A 23,430-nucleotide genomic window follows, 5' to 3' on the forward strand; every position below is an offset into this window, starting at 1 on the left:
AAGTAAAGCGGTACAGGCAGTCTCTTTCAATCTACTTTTGAGAGGTTATAAAGTAAACCTACAGGGTGGCTTGAGATATACTTATTTCTGAGACTTCTGAAGGAGCATTCTAATGCCTTTGCTATATAAAGCATGAATCCTTTGTTACTAATAACATTCACCTTCTTTTGCCTTTGTTTCAGACAAACTCATGTACTAGAATAGTCCTAGTTCCCTCCATCACCCAACGTGTGGAAAACCTTACACATGAAGCTGACAGCCCATGCTGAAGCAGCAGCATTTCAGGTAAGTTGTGTTTCAGACAGAACGTATGTCTAGCAGGATGCAGAGACAGCTCAGGAAACAGCAAGTGTTCTGCCTTGCACAGATGGCATCCCACCAGAGAGCAGTCCGTCTAGGACTGGTCAACTACAGCAGGGATGCTCGCAGGCACACTGGCATTCACTTTCTGAAGACAAGTCTGCTTGTGAAGTTACAAAGATGTTACAGTTTGACAAGCACAGGACTCAGGAATTAGGCTCTTATACCAACCTTGTGCTCACAAAAGAGCAGCAATTATGATTTCCTTATTTTAGGAGCTGCAGTGCCAGAATTAAGAGAAAGAAGTGGAAAGCTTTGAAAGCTTTTCTCCAGTAACTGGAAGACACATGTGGTCTAGTTGAGGAATAAACTAGCAGCCCCTCTGCCAGTATGGAGGTGGCATGCTGCCTGGGAGATGGGGCGGGGGCTGTCTCTGCACCTGAGTGGTGGAGCCTGCCTCTCACGGCACTGACCGAGGGCAGCTGCCTCGGCCTCTCATCACCCAGGACTCCAGGGCCAGGTTCTGCCAGCTGCAGGGAAGCTACTACCAGGGAAGCTCCCTCCTGTGAGTACCAGTTGCCCCTGAGCAGCCTTCAGCCATGAGGAGTCTCTGGTGCTGGGGCAGGGACCGACCCAGCCTCTGTGGGTGGCTGCTGAACACACCCACTGCCAGGAGGAGGCAAGGTGGGCATAACCCACCCCCCACCCCCAGCTGTACCATGGTAACTCATAAATAACCCTTGCATTTCCATACAACAGAGGAACTGGATATAACATAGGTGTTAAATGCAAACATACTGAGTAATACCTATGTACAATTTATTTAAAATACTTTTAAACATACATATAAAACTCCCTCACTATTTTTACAGTCTAAGTTCTAGCAACATATACAAATACTGAGCAACTACAATACATGCTGAGGTAAGAACATACATTCTGGGAGAATACTCGAGTCAAACAAGATTGAAATACATTTTATATGCATATGTCTTCACGCATAAGACAAACCGATTATATGTACCTCTGCACCTACTGGAAACAGAAGAATGCTGATCTTAAGTGTGTCATGCAACTTACATTTGGGAATCAATATTTAAATTTGTAGCATACATTTTAAACCCCACTGTTACGTATTCAAATTTATCTTCTTAGCCCTAGCAGATAATGTGTTCAAAGCTGAACGCAGGGAGCAAAACTTCAGCCCAACTTCTTTCAGAAATGGACTTAAAAGCATCCACCCCAGTCAACAGCTTATGCTGCTCAGATAATGAAGCTGCATTATGGTTGCTTAAAAAATGACCCACTGTAGAGAAACTGTTTAATCCTTATACCATCTTAGCCTGCAGTACATCCACAGTTCTACCATACCTGGCCTACAGTAAAAATTAAATCCAGGCATGTTAATTTTACTGACTTTAATACATCCATTTATTTTTATGGCAGATTAATGTTTCTAAGCCTAAACTGGTACAGTTTCAGAATGCAGAGGTTTCTTAACTTGGCTGGAATAAGTATGCCACATCTTCATGCAAACAAATGACCTCCCACCCCTCTCAAAATCAGCTCTGATAATTTCAAATTTGTAGTTGCTGCTGATGGGTAAGAACATTTCTTACCTGTTTAAGCAAAACTACAAAGATTGCAAACTCGGTCTATCAAGCAGAAAAAGTTGCAATAACATCAAAAGTAAAACTATAGGCAGGAATTCATTTTACATGAATGGGTCTTATATACCACCCTTACTTACATTCACATTTAGTCTTAGGCACCCAATTCTAAAAAACAACAACAAAAAAATCATTCTCAATGAATGATGAAAAAAATGTAGAATTAGGTTTTAAGGTAGCACAGAGCATATAATAACATATTCTAGCAGGCCACAAGTAATTCTGGATTACTTAGTTTATCTATAGCCCCCCTGTGCAAACAAATGATCAAGTGTTAGATTAGGATACTGCTCTAGTATAAAGATACAGTGGCAGTCCTCAGTGTTTTACTTCCAATCTGGATGTTCTCCAGCTAGCTTAAGGACCCCGGGCAGTAAACAAGGCTGAGTTGAGTTACATCGCAGAAACAAAGAGTAACCACTGAAGGCCATAAAACTGGGCTAATGTGTAGGTAGGGAGTAGGTGTAATTTAATTCAGCATCTTCCCAACAGTGCTGTTGTTACAATAAAGCATTTTTATTGTGGGGTTTTTTCTACTGCTTAGGTTAAAAAGCTGTGCTTTGTTTCTAATAAGACAAAAACAGCAAATACAACATCTGAACTGTTTTCATTTTTTGATTACCGAGCTAAAACCAGTCTACATTACCCCAAATGGAAGACTGTGTTCAGTCTTCTGGCAATGTTTTCATAGTAGGGAACACACTGGAACATTCAAAGGATGCAAATTCCATTAAATGCTTCTGAAATGGACACTCTTTGGAACAGTACTGCTTCTCATGCAAAGGTTTTAGAATCTTTTGTACTTCTAATAAGAACAATAATAAGAAAAGCCTCCTAAGGCTAAGGTTTTTCAGTTGTGCTGAAACGTACCATATGTGCTAAATGTGTGTGTAACACAAACTGTGCACCATTAGAATATTTATGTGCTTCCTTAAGCACTCACAAAAGTATATACACATTCCTCTTTGCCTAAGCTCCCATTTTAACACACAACAACAGATACCGACCAGGGGGCAGGGAGGTAGGGCAAGGTAGGCAGAGAGGGAGCCTCGGTCACCTTGACCACCTGGATGCTTCTTGCACAGTGACCATCAGGGAAGTCTGAATTCAAGGCAGATACTATTCAGAGTAGCTGTCCCTTAGTACGGCAGTATGTAAAAAGCAGTTGCTACGTAGTGTGCTTAGATGACTTCATGCCTCCTGGATCCCTAGGAATGAACAAGACTGAGTGGCTTAAGGAGATGAGGCAGGAAACAGACTGTACAGGCAGCAGATTCCGGTTTTGGAAGGCTAACAGAAATGACAGGAACCCTCTAAGGAACACACAGCTGATGATTCCCTAATCCTGTGAACAAAAGCTAAAATAACATAATTAGAATCAAAGTGAGCATATGCCATGAAGTTAATGGGATTTTTGCCATCAGTCCTGACTGATAGTAGTTTTTAAAGTCCAAAGTTGTGTAGGTATTTTGTAGGGTAAAACGAATTTTAGAAGCTGTAGAGCTTACATATAGATCTTAGAAAGTTAGGAGCTTTGGGTTTTGGTGTCTGTTCCCCACCCACCCCACCCCACCGCCCTGCCCTGAAATACTATCAATAGCAAGAAATTCTTGGCTTTTGTACTTTAAATGGTTTCTCCCAATGTATCATTCACATCTATGAATTACTGAAGTTGATCTTGAAGAGTTCTTCTCCCGTGTCTGACAGACAGTTGTACAGTAGTAATAAAGAAGTCCACCATTTTGCAGGAGACAAGCTGTTAATTATATATACAGCTTAATGAAAGGCAGAATTACTGGTTTCCCTACTCCAATACCACATCTTTTGATTCACCATTGTATTAGTTAAGACTAACAATATCAAAACAATGCGAGTAAAAAATGAAACTGTCAACTTTATGGAACTGGCTTTTAAAAACAAGCCATCATTCTGCCTGACTTGTGAGCTAATTTGCTTCATCCTTGCTCCCAGTGGAATGGGCCACACTCTGTGGTACCTGGTACACCAATTCAGCAGTGACACCTGGCCCTGGCTGCCCCTTTGGTGTGTCATACAGCACCTGTGCTGATGATGTGCTGTCTGTCCTAGATAAGAGTTTATTGTAAGTTCCAACCAGCGGAGGAGCTTGATTTGCTGCAGCTTTGAATGTGGAAATTGAAGGAACGGCAAGAGGTGTGCCGGCGTGGCTGGACATGTCCATGACTATTGGAGTTGCATATTCTGGTCCAGTTACAGGTAGTGGTTCAGCATATGCATGGTAAACTTCTTGTATGGGTGAATTGTAAGGGTCCAAATCGGCGTAACTTGCTTCTTTTCCTTCCTCTGGTTTAAAAGTTGATCTCTGATGAAGTGTTCCGACAATTCCCCCTACCAGTGGTTGAGCATACTCTTGTGTTGGAAGCCCCAACAAAACAAAAGAAAAACACAGTTAATGGAGTGGTTTTTTTGCAGTGGCATCACATTAAATGCAACCTGTCAAATACAACCTGTCAATAGTGTCACAGAGATGATTATCCTAGATCAAACCAGTGGTCCACCTCTGTCCGCCAGTGCCAATTGATTTGGGAAAAGTCATTTCCACCCAACAGTTAAAGCCATGGGGATAGCCACAACATCCCAATTTCTCAGTTTTATACTTTCCTTGTGAGCTGCAATTTCCCATGCTGTAAATCTGCCTCAAAACAAAGTTTTCTGAAATGTTCTTCCCTGCAAAATTAGAATTAAATGAAATTATCCTGCCTGGCTTTGGATAAAGAGTGGCCCTTGGGGCAGAGGGTTTGTCCTTCTGAGCGGGGGTGGTCAGCTGAGATGTTTTAGTTCAACAGATAATCAGTTAAGCTGGAGGTGACAAACCTGCTTAGCTGGGTAAAAACAGAGAGGCAGCCAAAAAGAGAAAAGTAATTTTGCCTGCTGTGAAGCCATAATTCCTGCAGGTCTGTGTATTTCTGCCATCAGCAGGTAAGTACAGAACCAAAGGCACATCTTCGTCCAATGACTGGCTTACTAAGGAAAGGGCATACGCCATTAACAGTAACGCTGCCTTTTCCAGAGCAAAAGAATGACTTAATCCATAAGAGTCCATGTAGGGAACCAAGTGCCATGTTTCAGATTTGTGCACAAAGGTAATGGGGTGAAGTTATTTCCAGTGCATGAAAATATAACCAAAAAAAATCCTTCAACCCTTTATGGGGTTTAAGAACAAGTACAAGTAAAGAAACTTCAGTGACTGCATTAACTTGGGAAATTGTCTATCTACAGTACATCGAGTCAATTAATACATACTTTTATGATACTCAGGAGAACAGATTTGAAAAAACCTGCATTTTAAGAAATGCAACAGAACTATTCATTTCTCCTCTGTTCCCCAAAACAAACAGGAAATAGTTAAGTGTAGCCTATATACATGTAATTACACAGCCCACAAAAACAGTAAAATGTACCTGCAGACTCTGTTTGCAGCATTGTTGGGACCTCTCTTGGTCTTAGGTGACTAATTTCACTGCTGCTGTAGCGTACAGGAGTTTCTTCATGTTCTGCTGATTTGGTCGGGAGAAACTGCTTCATTCCTTTCCACCATCCTTTACATGGATTTAAAAAAACCCCAAACAAACAAAAAACAAAACTGCATATATACTGTGTTTTAAGCTACTAAAATATTTTTACACCACTTTCTATTTTGTAGTAGCAGGTGAACAACTCAATTACCAGTATTTGTATGACCCTGAGGTTACAAGACGCTTAACATTTTCTGGTAGACTGAAGATTCAGCGGTGACAACATCACTCTCAGCCAGTCACCTTGCCTGAACACACCCCCTTCACACACCTGCAGAACTGCTGCAGTCTAGTAAATCCATCCCCAAATGTCCACTGGCAGCAGTGCTGGGGCTACTCATGACATTAATTAGTTCATAAAATAAAACACAGAAAATACTACGAAGTCAGCCATGATTACAATTTGTAAAACAAGTATGTACATAAAATTTTAGACAAACTCAGTCAAAACCTAAAAGTACATTTAATTCATGTAGCTTCTCGCTGCCAATGCCATGTTTCTAATTCATGTTGTTGAAAAAGGCTAATCAGTGAGTATTTACAAAAAACTGAATAAAGAGGATTTTAACTTCAGTGGAAATGCAAAGGAGTGACTGTGGTCATGACCATTATCTCAAGAGAAATTAGGGAGGGCTGGCTTTGTTAGGTTCCCCCCAGTAGCCAGAGCCACTCTGGTTTTGCTGACCATTAACGTATTTCATTCCAGCTGTAAGAGACCATCCTGCAGGTAAAGCCCAAGAAACAGGAAATTCAAAACCACAGAACACTGTTTAGCAAAATCTGATATAGCCTATGGGAGGGGATGGACAGAGGTTCCACAGGAAAGCAGAGCAACATTATTTTGATACTGCGTTTTGCCAAATTTTATTCTAAAACAGGCTTGCATACTAAACATTTAAATTTAAGCAAACAGGAAAAAAATCTGTCCTCTCCATTACTGCCATCTAAATACAGGACACTTTGAGTTGAGTCTAATATTCTAAGACAGCAATGCTATGACCTACCAGAAATGGACATGTAATAAACAAAAATTGGGTCATGAAGAGGTTTCTTGTCTAAAGGATAAGGCAATACTTAAAACGCCAGTGAGCAAACACGCAGATCTGGAAATTGTCAGCATGAGGCCAGAGCCGTGGAGCACAGTCACACAGCCAGTACAAACCCGGCTGCTGCTGCAGCCCCGTACGCTGGAACAAGCGTTTTCAGGACACTTGCTAAGTGCTGCTTGGTGGAATTGTCTGATGTCAAGTTCATGGGGCACAAGACGGTAGGATGGAAAATATGCCCGAAAGGGGATCGCTGCAGGCAATCCCACGTGCTTACTAGGGCAGTGAAGAAAGACAAACCCTGACAGACTTTATACACCAAGATGAAAGGTTTTTTTCCAGGACCAAAAAAGTATCAAACAGATGATTACCAAACATATAAAGACATTCCTCAGAAATTACTTTTCCCCTCATGTTGTGTAATTAAGAGGTTCTATACTTCGTTTACTAAAACAAAAATCTGAAGCTGTAAGCTCTTAACAGGAGACAAGGCATTTTCTATTTCTGAAAAAAATAATCAGGGAATGAAGCAGCTAAGCCTGTCCAGAAAAGAAATTCAGTGTTCACTATGCCTACATCAGTTAGCACTGAAGAGGCTTCTGCTAGTGGAAGCTAACTGTGCCACTGCAATCCGAAATACGCATCAAACCAAAACCACCAAGTAAAGGATTTCATAAAAGCATTTTGTTACCTGCACGATCCCAGTAAGGCAGATCATAAGTGCCCTCAGTTTTTTTCTTGCTGTGAAAAAAAGAAACAATGGGTATTTTAGCTAGTTTGTTGGAAGATGTGTTAATTAACTACAGCAATGATCACTTTGGCTGTAACTGGTCCTCAAATTTAAAAGTATAAGCACCAGTAACCTGGCTTGCTATCACCAGTCTGCTGCTCCTGGAGAAACCAGTTTTCAGTAAAAGCATTTCTAATGAAGAGTCACAAAAAGACGTTTTCACTGTCCTTGCTATTCAAGTGAGCATTTTCTCATAGAGAATACAATTGTGAAAAAAAATCCTTCCACCAGTGTAGACCTTGTAGTTCCCATAGCAAGATACATGCAGCATTTCATTCCCACGCACCAAGCCACCAGTCATTTAAAGCACTTTTCATTCATCTGTTCATTTACCGGTTTCTCCAATGCCACGCACAAACTAAGATAAGAATCAGAGTAGTGAAGACCATCACCAGTACTGGAACCAGAACTGCTGCCAATGCCACATCTGAAAGCCATTAAATTAAGTGGTGTCAGACAGAAGAGCTTCTCATACATCAGTTTTTAATTTGAAAATTACTCAGGTAAAGCACACAGTTTTCATGTAGTGTCTTAACACCAAATCCCCCAGCTAAGCTACCCCGCTGAATGCTCCCAGTCTAAATGTCAATTAACATCCACCTCTTCTACATGTATGCACAGCTGGGATTTTTGCAAGGTTTTTCAGAGTCAACAGATTGCTTTAATAAAGGTGAGTGGTTTTTTTTTCTTTTAGAACAATGTATTTCAGTATTAACAAGGAAAATCAAGTGAGCCCAGGAATACGCAACCACTGAAGTTTTTAGTTCCTGTACGAAGTACTTGTCACAGAGTGCCTTAACAGTTAACCACAAGCAGTGTATGCTGGGTCTGCATGTGAAACAGGACCATCCCTGCCCCTGGCATCCAAAGGTCACTTCACCCATGCCTACATCTGCAGGGAGCCCGCTCCCTTTCCTGACAATTTTCTTGGCTAGACAAAATGATGATGCCAGGTGATGTTTTTTGAATTTCATGCCAACATGACTGCTCCATAAAAATTACCTATGTTGAAAGCATTTTGTCCTAAGAAATTATCAAATTAAATAACAAAGCAGCTACACCTGATTAATTCTGAAGGGAAGTCCAAGTTGCAACTTCTTCTGACAAAATTTATTCCTTCATTAAAAGCTGAACTCAGTTTGAACAGGTTTTGAAAGACGGAATTTACCATATGCATAAAACTTGGCAGATTGGTTTTGTTTCTGCACACAGTATGCAACTGTACATTTTTTACGGTATGTATATGTAATAACTGGTAAATATTAAAAAGAAGAGATTGATAATATGCTACAATATATTGTTGAGAATATTTAAATTCAGAAAGCACACTTAATATATACCAAAGTACTGTAAGGACTTCCCAAACACTTCTACTGCTTAACTGTGGATACCTTTGGTTACACTTGGAGTCACTGTGGTATTTTTTATTTCAGGTGTGAAAGTTGTTTTGTCTGTCTGCAATGAAGTCTTCACTGAATGAATAAAGTCTTCACTACAGTCATCGTTCTTGTCAATCTTGTTCGGAGGTGGCGGTGCCATGGTGATTTTAGGAGCACGCCCTTTAGAAGAAAAGACATTATTAAATAATAAGTTTATTGAAGTGGTTGTTTTCCATGTTCCTTTTCAGGAGAAGAGAGCTGGAACACTTTGCTCTAAAGCTTTTGTTCATGTTACAGAATGACAAAAAAAACCCCGTGAATCAGTAACATGGAAAGCAAGTGACTGGTGTCTTTTGAAACACTTATTACCTTGTTTACGCCTATACAGGGTTATCTTCCAGGTTAAGTGTAATAGCTTTGGAAGAAATTCAGAAGTATCAGTTACAGAAGGATTATGCAGCTAAGAAATACTTTTATCTCATTGAAAATATTCCCACAATGTAATCTTTGCCAAATTGTTTCACTGCTTGTTGAAAGGTTTTCAGTTGCCTTACCTATACTAAACTGACATCCTAGCAATTCTACTTTCATCGCAATTTTCTTGTGCCATTTTAAGGGGTTAATCCTAAAAAAGCGTGCAATAATAGGTGGAATGAAATTATTGCGAACTTCCTGGTACAATTCAGTGTTCCCTTGAAATACCTAGAAAAGGAAGGGGGAAAAAAAAAAAAAAAAAAAAAGAGAGGGACAAACATTATGTTATACAAAAGCAATAGCAACTAAGTAACTACAACCGATTTTGTTGTTTTATTTAGGGTAACTACAACCAATTTAGATATTTTATTTAGGAAAAATAAGTGGTGCAGAATGCTGAAAATTCACCCCAGAATGGTGCTGCTGCCTGCACATATCCACTCACTTTGCCCTATCAAATATATGACTAAATAAAGGGGGTGGGGGTGGGGCGGGTGTACATGTATACACGCAACTACTTCAGAATAAAGGTACCATGTAATATTCTACCGCTGCACCCCAAGCAATGCATGCTGTTAAAGACATCATGTTTATGGCACTGAGTAATTCTAACTCAGTCCTTTTTGGTATTTTGCACTTGCTTTTCAAATATATATAGCAAAACAAGCAGCTGTGACAACGTGAGAGCAGGAATTCTGTGGTGCTGGCACACAGCCTGACAGTTTAAGCACCGTCTGTCTGGGCATGGCATTTCTTGGAAAGCGCTGAGAGAGGCAGGCAGGTATGCAATGAGCCTGTCGTCTAGCAGCTGCTGGCTGCAAGGGCTGCACCACAAGTGAAACAGGGCTCGGCTCGGACTGCAGGAGCACTCGGTGTCACCAGAGCCAAGGGCACCGGCTCTGCACCAGGGATGGGTGCTGGTCTCTCACTGCTGGTCCTCACACACAAAGAACTCATAAAAACGTGACAATCTGGTGAAATGTACAACCTGTAAAAGCCTATAGTTGCAGTATGATGTGGTGTAAGCACGCTGACAAACGTACAGCCAACTACAGGTTTTGCACCACCCTGCTTAAAATAATACAGAAACTAAGCCCAGACTCCAACCCAGCAAGCCATCCCATCTCCTCTGGGAGGACTGGTTTGGTATCGTGCCTTTGGGTAGGAAGTGAACTTGTCTCTCCACGTTCGTGGGTAGCACTTGGGCTCTGGCTCCGCAGATGCAGCCCTTGGGTGTTATTGTAACACATCTCCATGGAGGTGGCAGTAAACAGTAATGTTCGGTTTTAAAGCACCAGTAGAGACATTGCAAATCATGCTGGACATAACACAGAACAGAATTAGGGCACTTGCCTGAAAAATAAATACTATGAGTTTTGAGTTTTCTGCTCACTCACACCACTTGGTGAACAGTAAAGCATCTTGCCACTCTTGAGGGCAAGCCTATTTGTGTGACAGCTGATGCGTCTGCATCAAATGGAGCAGTGGAGTTATTTAGCACCTTTCCGATCAATGCAGATCAGTGGTGTTTCAATCTTGATACCCAAAATAGAGCTTTTTGTATTGCACCCCTGTGTTTAGGTTTTTGTAACAAAATGAATACAATATCCCTACAGGTTTGAGAAAAAAAACAATAGTTCCAGGAAACTATCCATTCAAAAGCCCAAACAACTCCAAGTGACTCTTGCCTGGGCTCCCTGACATACAGAACCTGTATCCCTTCCCAGAAGATACACAAGCCTCATTACTGTTACTTACACATAAAAATTTTGGTTTGTCCTTACTCATGTTTGAAAGCACTGACTGATCAAATAGACACATAAGTCAATTTAGGCATGGAAACATAATCTGGTAATTTAAATGAAGTACCTCAAGTGTACTGGTTTTTCTACACCTTAAATTAGTAACCAGAATTTTCATTTTTATGTATCTAAGTAACACTATCAAACTCACTGCTAACCTATTCACGTACTGAACACCTCGTGTTTGCCTTCAAAGCGTATAGTCTCTGCTCGTCCCCCACTTACTGCAGTGCAGATGTACAAGCACATGGCTCTTGGTGATATTTTTCCTGCTCTGAATTTAAGTTTATTGTTCTTAAATATACTTGCTAGCAATGAATGAAGACAGATTAAATGCAGAAGTCTATGGTGTTGTTTTGGAAATAAATGAGTAATACAAAGCAGTCACAGTTTCTGTGTCTACAGAAGACAGGGTTCCAATGTACACAATGTACAGCACCTTCTCCCCTTAACTAGGGCCCTCGTTATTTTATTTTATTTTTTTAATGACAGACTTGTGGCTACATATCTCCCCAGAGAATTATTTGTTTTGGTTAAAGATGCAAACAAGAAGTAAAATACAGAGGCAACTGTTTGAGGGGATGTGGCCTGCCCAACCTGCTGCACTGTCTCCTTTTTTGTGCTGTGCCTGCTGGTGCCCACTGCTAAAGGAGGGCGGCAAGCTGCATCTGGCTACCTGAGCCACAAATGCAGAAGTTACAAATTAGAAAAACAGATGCCCAACACTAAAAATTAGTCTCAATTCAGGTTTCTGAGGCTAAGCCTGTAACAGCAAAGGCCACAGGAATCATTAACATTGACTATTATCGTCACAAAAGATTAACACTAAATTAGTTCTTTACTCCAGGCTTTTATAGTCAAGCTTTTGATGTCAAGTGTTATGATAATAACTTAACTTTACCTGCAGCTCAGTATTTTTGTTCATTTATTTTTTTGGACAAAAAAAAAAAATTGCTTCTGAGCTCAAGACAGTGCAAGTTTTCTTGTAAGAAATTACTTTCGTATTGCATTTACTATCAAACTCTCTATTTGCCTCTGTGCTGTCAATCAAAACTTTTCCAACATGCAACTTTCCCATTTTTCCCCAGTTCAAGCATTTTATCATCATCTTTTCGTATAGGAAAATTTTAAGAAAAGCTTTTCTTGAGTACTGACAGATCTCTAGAAGCAATTTGCAAAGAGGACTATAGGAAACCCTTGGAAAGGTTTCTAGTGTCCTCAACAACGTCAGGAATTTCAAATGTCTTTAAAAAAAAAAAAATGGGGAATAGCACCTCCTGGTTGGTCTGGTGGGCAATTATGTCAGGCTTCAAGAAGCCTACCTGCATATACATCCAAAAGCAAAGCTGTATCAAGTGAGATGATGTCAGACAGAGCAAAAATCTGCTGGTTTTGAAGTTCTGAAGCCCCAGAGATCAACCATGCCCAACCCTTTTTCCTGTCATTTAATGACAGCTGGCACTAACTGCATATGTACGGTTCTTCATGCATTGTACCTAATGATATAGAGAGGGCAAAAAAAGATCTGTTTCTGTAATTTCAAGCTCCGTAATTTTTTTCATTTCATGAATTTGCAAGAAAAACAATATGCTTAAATTAAAAGGCAACAGCTGCAAAGGTTTTCGAAGAAAATAAACTAAACATGAAGCCTAAATCTAGGTGGCTCGCTAGCTGAGATTTTATTTTATGGCCAGAAGAGGGCACTGAAAAACTAGCAAAAGATGCTGGATTAATTTTTTTTCCGTTTTACTACTTCATGTTAACAGTCTGTTAGCTCACGTGTAGGTCCAAAAAGATGGACAGGCCTCCTTAGGACCCATTTCTAAAAAGTCACTAGGTTATTAGTTACTATTACGTGTATGCAATACTACATGTATACATGCAATACTACATTGCGTGGCAAAGTATTTTGCCATCTGAACATACCATTTCATTTTTTAAGGAAACCCCTCTGCAAGGGCCGATCTATTACACAAGCAAGAAAATTACCAGTATTTTGTCATAAAGTAAGATTGGTAGAAACATTATAAAAGATGGAAAGTTATACAACCCCTAAGGTTTATTCTGTAACCACAAGAGGATAAGAAAGTAAACCTTAAAGAAATCTGTTTACTCTTAAAGGGACACAGTGCCAGACAGCTCACCACTACCAAGGGAAGTTTCTTGTATAGAGCATTCCCACCCACAAATAGTAATAAAAATAATCTCTGAATTTCAGGACTGTTCAAATCCTTACATATTTGCATATTTTCATGTTATCTTCTGTATAGATGCTGAAAAGGAAAGTTACTTAATGTTTCCTCACCATACCAAAACTAGTCTCATTTACAGGTGTGACACCTCCACAGAACGTACCTAGGAAGTATGCGGTACTTTTACCTTATCTTTATCCATGCCAGGTTCTCTGTATACTGTCCATTTCTGTGCATCATCACTGTACAAAATTCTGTAGGCTGAGACATAATAGTAGAACCCTGCTAAGGTCGATCCAGTAGTTATAATACCTGTGAAAATTAAGGTGCCTAATTAGACAAAATACTAGTACCAGTTTGTAAAAATTAATTGATCAGCTTTTGAATCCACAGTTACACAGCTGGAACCTCCACTGGTCCAGTTACATTTCAAAACGTTTATCCAAGGGGCCAGGGTCTGCAACTTCTACAGTGACAGAAACAGTAATAATTTTACTTTTATATTTGAATTCTCACGATACAACCTCGCTAAGCACTTTTCCCCTACTTCTTGATGGAAACAGCCTGTTCATTTGACCACGGCCCACTCCTGCCTCAGCTGCCGGGACAGCACCACTCTTCCCTGCTTTTGTACTGCCAGCCTAAAGGGACCACTGAACTTCCTACAGCTGACACCAGCGCTGCAGAACCACTCACACAGGAATTCTGTTTTGTAAAAGCTTATTAGCACAGAAATTAGAGTAATGTAAAATCCAAACAGTCCCCAGGGAGGTAATAACAAAAGGCTGCTGGCAAACCTGAGTTGCTTAATGACAGGAAGCCAAGCTGCTGATGGCAGGGTGTGCAGCTGATCTTACAGAGACCAACCACGCATGTGAGAAAGAGACAAATCTAAACTGACTGAATGAGGACATTTCACTATAGTCTTAAAGCCCAGGACTCTATGAAGCATACTTTATTTTTTAAGTCAGATTGCAAACACACCCATTAACAACAATGAATCACCTCTGAACAATTAAATCAACATAGAAAACAGAATAACATCAGCACAGAAGATACAACAGCTGCACTGCCACTAGTTAAGGCTACCCCTGAGGTTAAACCCAGAACGCAAACGCCTCAGTGCTTCACCATGGGCCACACTGTGACCAACAGGAACAGGTAACTGTGAGCTCACTCGCTCGCCCAGCTCCCAAAATGTGAAGCAAACCATCCAGAGCGGATTGGGAAACAGCACCTCCAACCAGCCGTCTCTCCAAATAAACACAGCTACTAAAATCATGATGGATGGTCCACCTCTGGGAAGGAGCAGAGCCTGACCTGGGGCCTGGCTGCATCAGTCTGCACTGTCTGGTCCATTTGCTGAGGGAAAGCACAACAGACTGCAGAGGGGCCCCCCATCCCCAACACTTGGCCCAAGCCCCACTTCAGGCAACGAGGCGAAGGGGAGGTTGCCAGCTGGTTTCCTTTGTCTGCTCCTTATCCCACATTTGCACTGCAACTGCTCCTATCTCCGCTGTTGGATTCATTGTGGCCATGACAGGCAGCAGGGAAAACCTAGACACATAAGCCAGTACACTTGCATCAGAGGTACCAGTGGACTGAGCTGACTGGATATGGATTTGTACCTCCAAGGAGACAATCAGCAGGAAACGAGAAGCATCAAGGATCCAATAAAACCACAGGAAACATTTCAACAAATACTGAGGCGTTCTCTACTATGCAACTCCACCTGTTCAACTCCAGGCTCCCCAGCATATTAGCTAGGACCTGGGACCACATTTGCTGTAATGGTAATGAAGTGTCACTTGGACTTTGTCTAAGACCAAGCACTGGAAAAAAGGAAGTCAGTAACCAAACTTTTTGAATGCCGCTTAAAAGCCACATCAGATTCACCTACCTGTTACTCTCTTTTCTTTATTCAAGTCAATCTGCAACCACTGATGTTCATCGCTGATGAAAGCAGCCCAAGGAGGACCAACCCTTTTTAGTCTGGCATTTTCGGGTTTCCACATGTCCACTTGTCCTGTTGGGTCAGACCTCTCCAGAATAGATGATGCCGTGATCTGGGAATCAGGGATTACCCCGGATTCCATCCCTAGTGTCCCATAGCAACCTGAGCAACAGAAAAGGTGAGGAATCAAAATGAAAATTCAAGTTACGCAATTATTTTACCTGCTTGGATTTTAAGACTTTACGTGCAAATATTAAACTGCCATCTAAATTTATTCCATAAAATCACTACCAACAAATCACACCATCTTCTGCTTTCTAACAGTGATGCCAGAACAACAGTGATGCTGGAACCAAACTTGTGGTCATGATTATCTCAGGATTTATGCCTGTTCAAGAGTAAGGTGGATATTCTCTCAAATTACCACCCAGAGCGAGCACTAGATGAGAAGCTTTGGAGGAGCTGTCATGGTTTAAGAGTACTTGATCATATGTTCCTTTTTTTATGTCTATATCACTTCCTGGGTTTTAAACCCACCCCAGGATCACAATGTTAATTTGGACAATACACCAAAGCACGTAGGAAGCCCTTGAGCTCAAACACATCCTAGAAATTAAGTCATGTTTTTTGCCATCATTCTTACTCAAAGTTCTTGCCGTGTCACATTCTGCTGATGGCCAAAACACATCCCCTGAATTCCTGGCTGAATTTCCTTGTGGCTAGTTGATACCCATTTGCTCTTTGCTGAAATCTGGTTCTGCAGTGCCAACAAGTATTCCCCAGATCCATCAGCTGAGAGCAACCTCTGCCTTCAGCCAGCCAGCCTGAAGAAGGCAGCCTGGCTTCCCTTTTGCTGTGAGCTCCCCCATCCCTGCAGGCACCTCTGCAGCCTCGCTCCACACTGACCCCTCAACAGGGGAGGCGCAGGTGGCAGAGCCCACATCCCACTGGATGCCAGACAAGGCTTTGCCAATGCTCTGTGCAACGGCATTAACAGTTCACTGACCCGACTGGCCATACTTCACCAGCTGCAGCACAGTATCACATTAGCACTTCACTAACCGAATCCCTTCCCTCATCTGTCCTTGCCATCTAACAAGCTACCGGTGTGCAGCAGAAATGTCTCAGTCTCTGCATACCCCCTCATACATGCTCTGTGATCCTTCAATTAATTTCTGTTACTCAAGTCTCAAAGTCAGCCAGGTCTTCCTGTACAAATAGTTCCACCTTCCTCTGCACTAACCGCACCTCTAGCATTAGTAACACACTCTTCTGTTTTGTAACAAGTCATGAAACCAACTGTTATGGCAGAGCTACACTAGTAACTTCACCACAGTGTGATAAACCTCATCTGAGCATACTATGGAGGTCCTCTTTGTCCTTCAGCTAACACCTAGGCCACCCAACTACACACATTTTAATCTAGACTTGCATCTTGGCTCCAGCTTATTCAATTTCTCAAATGTGTCACTGAAATCCGTATCTAGATCTGGATCCAGATCCAGCCTAGATCAGCATTTTCTCCTATCTCTTCATATTTCCAGGCTATTTAATTACTTTCATATACACTGTCAGATCACATTTTGAAAGACAAAAAAACCACAACAAATGCTGCCTCGATCACTGTGTTTAATATTCTCCATGCATAAGGTCACCAGACATGCAATTCCTTCTTCCAGCTCTTGTAGAGGTCCGGAGGAAAAATTATTTGAGTATTATGTGGATTATATTTTCTAATTTTCACTTGTTTGTATACATCGCCATCTCCAAACACCCCTGCCCACTGGATTCCTGACTTTATATTCCCATCCAGCATCAGTTTTATTTATATATTAGGAAAAGTACTTGTTTACTTTTGAGAAGTATGTGTATGATTTCCCCTTTTGTTTAAAAAAAACCTTTATCCTTACAGAAAACAGATGCAATGCTTTTGTTCTTGGTTGGGGTTTTTTTTACATTAATTAAAACAGTTAAAAAGAGCCTAAACAAAGGCCACTGTCTTCACAATACTTCCAACATCCACTCAAAGGATGGCATTCAAAGTGACTTACAGAAAAGTGACTCCCCTTTAGAGAACTACAGCTTATTTATTTGAAAAATAGGTAATTGATAGAAAGTAAAACTGTGCAATGCAGAAAGGTTGACAAAGGGGCAACACTTGCTCTACCAACCAGCAACCAGGTACACGTTTACAAAACGTGTCATGGCAGTCAAGCAGGAACACAACTTACACACAGAGCCAGGCCCAAGAGATGCCCTTCCAGAGCAAGAGAGAGAAGGAATTTATCACATAGCATTGTGCAAGAATATGGCAGAAAAAAAAGTAAAAGGAAGTAGAGAAAGTTGAGGCATCATTTGGGGATTTCTGCTAGCTCTCTTAGGGAGCAACAAGGGAAGTGTACCGAGTAAACCTGGAAAGAGCCTAGAATGCACAGTTGTCATAAATAAAGAGCAACTCTCAGGTGCCCAGCTCTGCTTTAGCAGTGTGTTTGAAGTATGGGAGTCAAGTCACTTTAAACCAGACTATAACAGAGGAACATAACCTGAAACAATCTCTTTCTGCAGATAAGCAAGGCTTCCTTTATACATCACTATCTATAAATAGTGATAACAATCATCAAAATGAGATAGTAAACCAATTCAAATATACATTACTGAGGAATGCAGTAAAAAAAGTCTCGCTAACTAGGAAAAAAAAAAAAAGAGAGAAATAAAATACCTGCACATGCATTTCTACGCACAAGATTTGTAAGAAAGTATCAAGATGTAATACATGTAATAATGCTTACCGCTTGTCTTAAATGTGAAGAGACTTGTAGATAATGGTCCCCTGCACAGAACAAAAGATTAAGATTTTTGTGGTAGTCAGTGAAGAAAACTGAAAGAGTCTGTCTTCAATTTCTTTTTCTTGTCTGCTTGCTACTGAAACCTATGCGCACAAATGCCTGAACAAGCACTTCCCTATTAATGTAACACTCCCTGCCATCAAGCTGCAGCGTCTTCAGCACCGACACTTTTTCAACTGACATCTAGTCCAGATATACCGAGTTACAGGCTTTCAAACAAACATCCATCCAGAAAATGGGAAGACTTCATTAAAATGCTTCCCTTTCAAATTAAGCTAATCATAATAACAAGACACGGTCTCCTCTGACTGCTCTCATTCCTGGGACTTCTGAAATAAAATGAGAGTCTTTTCCCTGCAACTAAAAAGTTGCCATTAAATTATTACTTTTCCACAAACCACTATGAATTTATGGTCATGCCACACATTTTGCAAGATAAAACCTCCTCGCAGAATTTGGAAAATTAATCTTTATAATCTAGAGGTTAAAAATATCTGGTAAAACAATCACACCACGGCAAAAGAGCATTTTGAGAATCTTACAGAAGAGAACCTATCCACAGAACAGCTCCACTAGCTGAAATTCATCCTGCAACGGGACACTACCAAGATCTAGGGTGCTAAAGAAAAAGAGAACATGGGAAGTATACTTACACTTTTGAGGTGACATTGTTAGCCAGGGAGCCTTCATAGTATGGAATGCCCTTGCTGATTACAACATTGATTTGGCCACCCAGCGTATCTGACACGACGCCTGCATGAACACCAGCCATACAAAGTGATGATGACTTGAAGAGGGGGGGAAGAAAAATTTAACACTACGTTGTAAAAAAATTAAATACTATACTGTATATTGTAAATGCTACATTGTCCAGTTAGTCTTTGTTATTCTTACATGAAGATACTGTTCTTATTTAACTGTTATCTCCATTATTTAGAAACCATTCATCTTTGATTTATTATAGAATTTATACAAACAGAAGGTCCTACATTTCACTGTGTCCTCATCCAGATATATTTGGAATGTAACTCTTGTAATTAAATAAGATCAAACAAATTACAAAGGTGAATCAGTTTGAAAAAGCCAGCCAGCCAGACTTTCAGTCTACAATAAATCTATCACGTTAGACAACAGAGTTCAATACATTAATACATAGGAAACCCTTTAATAGAAAGCACACTGAAAGGTGTTTTTTTTTCCATTTTCTCACAATTAAGGAGTGATGCACTGCAGATTTCATAGCTTTTAGCTGATGGGTTATATATTTTATTTTAATTCATGGTTAAATATGGTTTAGCCACCCAGCACTCTGATCCATATAAACCCACAGTAATACATGAATACAATATAAACCCACAGTAATACATGAATACAATTAATTCTAAAGCAGCCGATTACCTAGGTTATACAGAATCAATGGAGATCAGTTATGCAAAAAGTTTTTGCAGGACATCCTGTTCTTTCCTTCTCTCCCTGAACGAGCGTTAGCCCAGATCCACTAACAAGTGTCACAGTGGCGCTGCCATCTCGCTGGCTTGCAGGCCAGCTGCGCCACAGAGAGCAGGGCTGACTCACCACGCTGAGACCTTCGGATGCACCACAGAGGGAGCAAAGCAGGACACCTCTATCTCCTGGACAAAAGCTAGCCCAGGAGATCTTCTCCAGCTGGGAACCAAACCCTTCTGGGCTTAACCAAGAAACACCCTAGTGCTCAGGAGCAGAGAAACAGTCCAGTTCCAAAAGAAGTTTAGCAGCAGCGGCTTTGTACCATGGCTTCTGGGAGATCACTGGCTGCAGACAGTGCAACGGGCACAGAGAGCTATTCACAGGCGTTCCTGCAACGTGCAGCACTGCGATATGCACAGGCACGTTGCATTCTGCAGCCCCTTGATCATAACCGGTGAGACAGGGATCAACCTGAATTTTAGATCGAGTGGGCCCAAGCTGTCTGTGAAGGACCACCTGGGTTATCTCCCAACATACTTCCCAGAAACCATATTTAGCTTCTTATTACTAGTGTGGTATCCCAATGCAGACTTGCTCAAGTCAATAAACAATAGATGATGCCTGCAGATTTTTATTTACTGTTAACACTTGCTCCCCCAAACAAAGTCCACTGCTAGCTGTCACTACTAAACGCACTTGCTGCACTGCTCTGCCAGCCAGCCCACTGGGTGCTACAGAGCCTCACCACAATTCTTTCCGAAGGAGTCAGCAGGTCCTTTCCAGAGAAGGAAGGCTTCATAGATGATTTTTTTTTCTTTCTCACATTGTTTTAAAAACAGAACAACATTCTCCGTTGTGGCTTCTTTAGAAAGAATTACATGGTGCAGCATGCCAGGATGCCCCTGTATCTCAAGCTCACTGGCAAAAATACCTGCTGACCAGACTTCTCCAAAAATAACTCTCCACAGTATATTCACACATAAAAACTTTAACCCTACTCCCCAGCTCTCAAACATCCCAAAAGCTTTCTAAATAAATGTAATTGTGTCTTGCTCATGCACACAGCTCCCCCTTCCTTTCCTACTTTCCCCTGAAAGTAAGAGCATGGGATTCTCTCCCCTCCCTGCTCACCAGATGTCAGCAATGAGAGGTCCAAGTCAGCGGCAAGGACTTGGTCACATAGAAAAGAACCAAGACTTAGGGTATTTTTAAAAGCAGCAAGCAGCTGCTGATCATTTGAAAGAGATGCAGGAGAAATCTCTACCTGTAATTTGGTCTGCAGTGCTGGACAATTTGATTTCTTTCCACACAGCTTGACTTCTGGGAAATTATCTGCTTTTTTATTCGGAGCAATGAAGTACACAAAAAGAAAGCCACAGGACATTATTTCCTAACGTTTCCTTTTTCCTCTATAAAAAACAGTTTTTCCAGATTTTGGCAAAAAAATTCCCAGCAAACAGGACTCCTACAGATGCTGCAAATATGTTTGATAGAAAAACAACTCCATCTTGTTACTAGCTACAAAAACTATCTTGCAGCCGTTTCAATAAGAACTCACTGTGGACCAGATCATATAACACAGTTATGCTGTGGTGACATTTATACAATGGGTAATTATTTAAGCAGGTAGCCTAGGATTTACAGATATTTGAGAAAAGATCATCAGAGAGGCACACTTTGGGTTTGTATTTAATATTAAAATCTTTGCTTACTAACATTTTAAAATTGTCTTTCCTCTGTGCTAGACCTAATGGCTTATTAAAAGAATATTTTAAGATCACACAATCAGAGAATGGTTTGGGTTGGAAGGGACCTTAAACATCACTGAGCCCCAGCCCCCCCCGCCATGGGCAGGGACCCCTTCCCCCAGCCCCGGCTGCTCCCAGCCCTGTCCAGCCTGGCCTTGAGCCCTGCCAGGGATGGGGCACCCACAGCTGCTCTGGGCAGCCTCTGCTGCCAGCACCTCACCGCCCCCACACTGAACCATTTCCTCCTCACACCTGATCTAAATCTCTGCTCTTTCAGTTTAAAGCCACCACCCCTGGCCCTATTCACTACATGCCCCTGTACAAAGCCCCTCTCCATCCTTCCTGTTGGCCCCTTCAGGTACTGGCAGGCTGGTAAGGTCTCCCTGGAGCCTTGTCTTCTCCAGGCTGAACCACCCCAACTCTCTCAGCCAGTCTCACAGGAGAGGTGCTCCAGTCCTCTCATAAATACAGAGGTTTACTGTAATTTTTTACTACATTGCTGGAAAAATAATAATAACTTTAAAATAAACAAAACAAACACTATCCAGTCCTATAGCAGGTATGCTAATCCAGTTGCAAAAGCTTACATCAGAAAAATTGTGCAGGTTTTTGTAGTGTTCTACGTAAATAGTACATTATTAAAGATTTTCATTTTATAGAACTATTACAGTATGAACTCTGTTTTGCAAATAGTTTTATAGCTGCTGAGTATAAATATTATTTCATCTATCATGTTGTAATAAAAAATTAAGGTAACCATGAGATTAAACCACATCATTAAAAAACTGGTTTTCTCTTTATGAATCTGAATTTCCCAACCTGAGAAAGCCAACAAAAACAAAACAGGAAATAGAAAACAATATTTTGATCAATTCACCCTTCTCAGCAGGCCTTACAAAAACACTTGAGTCTTTACTTCACTACTTAACTCCTTGGAGATGGCAACATCTGAGGCACCAGCCATTCACCAGCTGTGCAAAAAAGTGAGCACCATGCTATTCACTTCAGGACATACAAATTCCAGAACCCAAGCAGCAGAACTAATGTGAACAACTACAATTGACTTGTAATTATACACTGCGTGTTTTATCAAAATTCATGTGAGCCCACAGTATTTTTACTTACGTCTCTGTATCCATGGGGAATAGTGCCTGAAATATCAGCAAAAGGAATCACGCATCCAGCTGGACAGTACTTACTGGAAGAGAAGAAAATATCAAGTAAATATATGCATGCAACTACAACACTTACAACATTATAGAATAGTCACTATGTTTTTGATCTACAATGCGCTGTTATCATTCGTATATCACTATTTAAGGATACATCCTAATGGAAGACGTATCAAATCAGACAAAAAAGTACTCAGGAATAGAAGTACAGAACAGACTTGAAAAAGTTGAGAAAAGTTGAAAGTTCCAGTCTCAATACAATAAATTAATAAAGCCAGCATTTTATAACATAAATACTGCATGGCTTCTTTAAACTGAAAGTCATGTAAGTACCAATATTAATTAATTATATTTTATAAATAAGAGATTTGCATATCTATTTATTCTGCATCTTTAAGTAACACATATGAAAAGTAATGCTCTTTCATAACAGCTCCTGGCAATGCTTTGATAGCAAAAAACTGGCAAAATTCAGTTAATACTACTAGCTCCTGAAAAGCAAGAGGCAAGATGTCTGCACCTCTGATGCAAGCCCATGTTCGTGTTCTTGTGCCATTTCAAATTGCACATACAAAAACTATCAGACCTTCAAGATTTAACAATGAGCTGGAGTAAACTATTAACATCTTCACTGCAGTTCAACAGCAGTTGAAGCAATGTTGCAGGTACCATGAAAATAGTGGGATTCACAGACTTCAGCACATGTTGAATAAGGCCAGAACCTACAATAAGAAGCCTATTTTGAACTTGGGGAAATGAAAGAGAAAGGCAAAGGTTGCACTTTGAAACATTTAATAATGCCGGGGCTGAAGTTCTCCAGAAAGTGTATTTATGTACTTCACAACAGTCTGCAGCTTTAAACACTGTCCCTGCTTTAGATGGAAACGGAGAAGGATAAAACATGGAAATGGCCTGTTTCCCCCACCAGAAGGTACAGCATTTTATGTCTCCACAGAATCTCATTAATTCACACCAAACTGTGAAATGGGTTTGTAATTTTTAACACATTTCACAGTTTAGTGCTCCTTAAGTAACTGTAATAGGAATTGCAGTATTT

General features: G+C 40.7%; 1 protein-coding gene across 1 annotated transcript in view; it reads right to left on the reverse strand.

Annotated features, from left to right (window-relative positions):
• Positions 1-1,095: 1,095 nt before the first annotated feature.
• The window catches only part of DCBLD2 (discoidin, CUB and LCCL domain containing 2), a 46,490-nt gene continuing 24,155 nt past the window's right edge, over positions 1,096-23,430 (reverse strand). Inside the window, exons 5-15 of the mRNA XM_056327813.1 lie at positions 22,327-22,399; positions 18,661-18,794; positions 17,951-17,991; positions 15,108-15,323; positions 13,395-13,519; positions 9,294-9,441; positions 8,752-8,919; positions 7,694-7,787; positions 7,262-7,311; positions 5,411-5,548; positions 1,096-4,358 (exon numbers count right to left, since the gene is read on the reverse strand). Coding sequence (XP_056183788.1) covers positions 3,916-4,358; positions 5,411-5,548; positions 7,262-7,311; positions 7,694-7,787; positions 8,752-8,919; positions 9,294-9,441; positions 13,395-13,519; positions 15,108-15,323; positions 17,951-17,991; positions 18,661-18,794; positions 22,327-22,399 — 1,630 coding nt within the window. The 3' untranslated portion in view covers positions 1,096-3,915. The remainder of the gene's footprint in view (positions 4,359-5,410; positions 5,549-7,261; positions 7,312-7,693; positions 7,788-8,751; positions 8,920-9,293; positions 9,442-13,394; positions 13,520-15,107; positions 15,324-17,950; positions 17,992-18,660; positions 18,795-22,326; positions 22,400-23,430) is intronic.

Source organism: Falco biarmicus, chromosome 2 (genome assembly GCF_023638135.1).
Source record: "Falco biarmicus isolate bFalBia1 chromosome 2, bFalBia1.pri, whole genome shotgun sequence".
In the NCBI taxonomy this organism is placed as follows: Eukaryota; Metazoa; Chordata; class Aves; order Falconiformes; family Falconidae; genus Falco; species Falco biarmicus.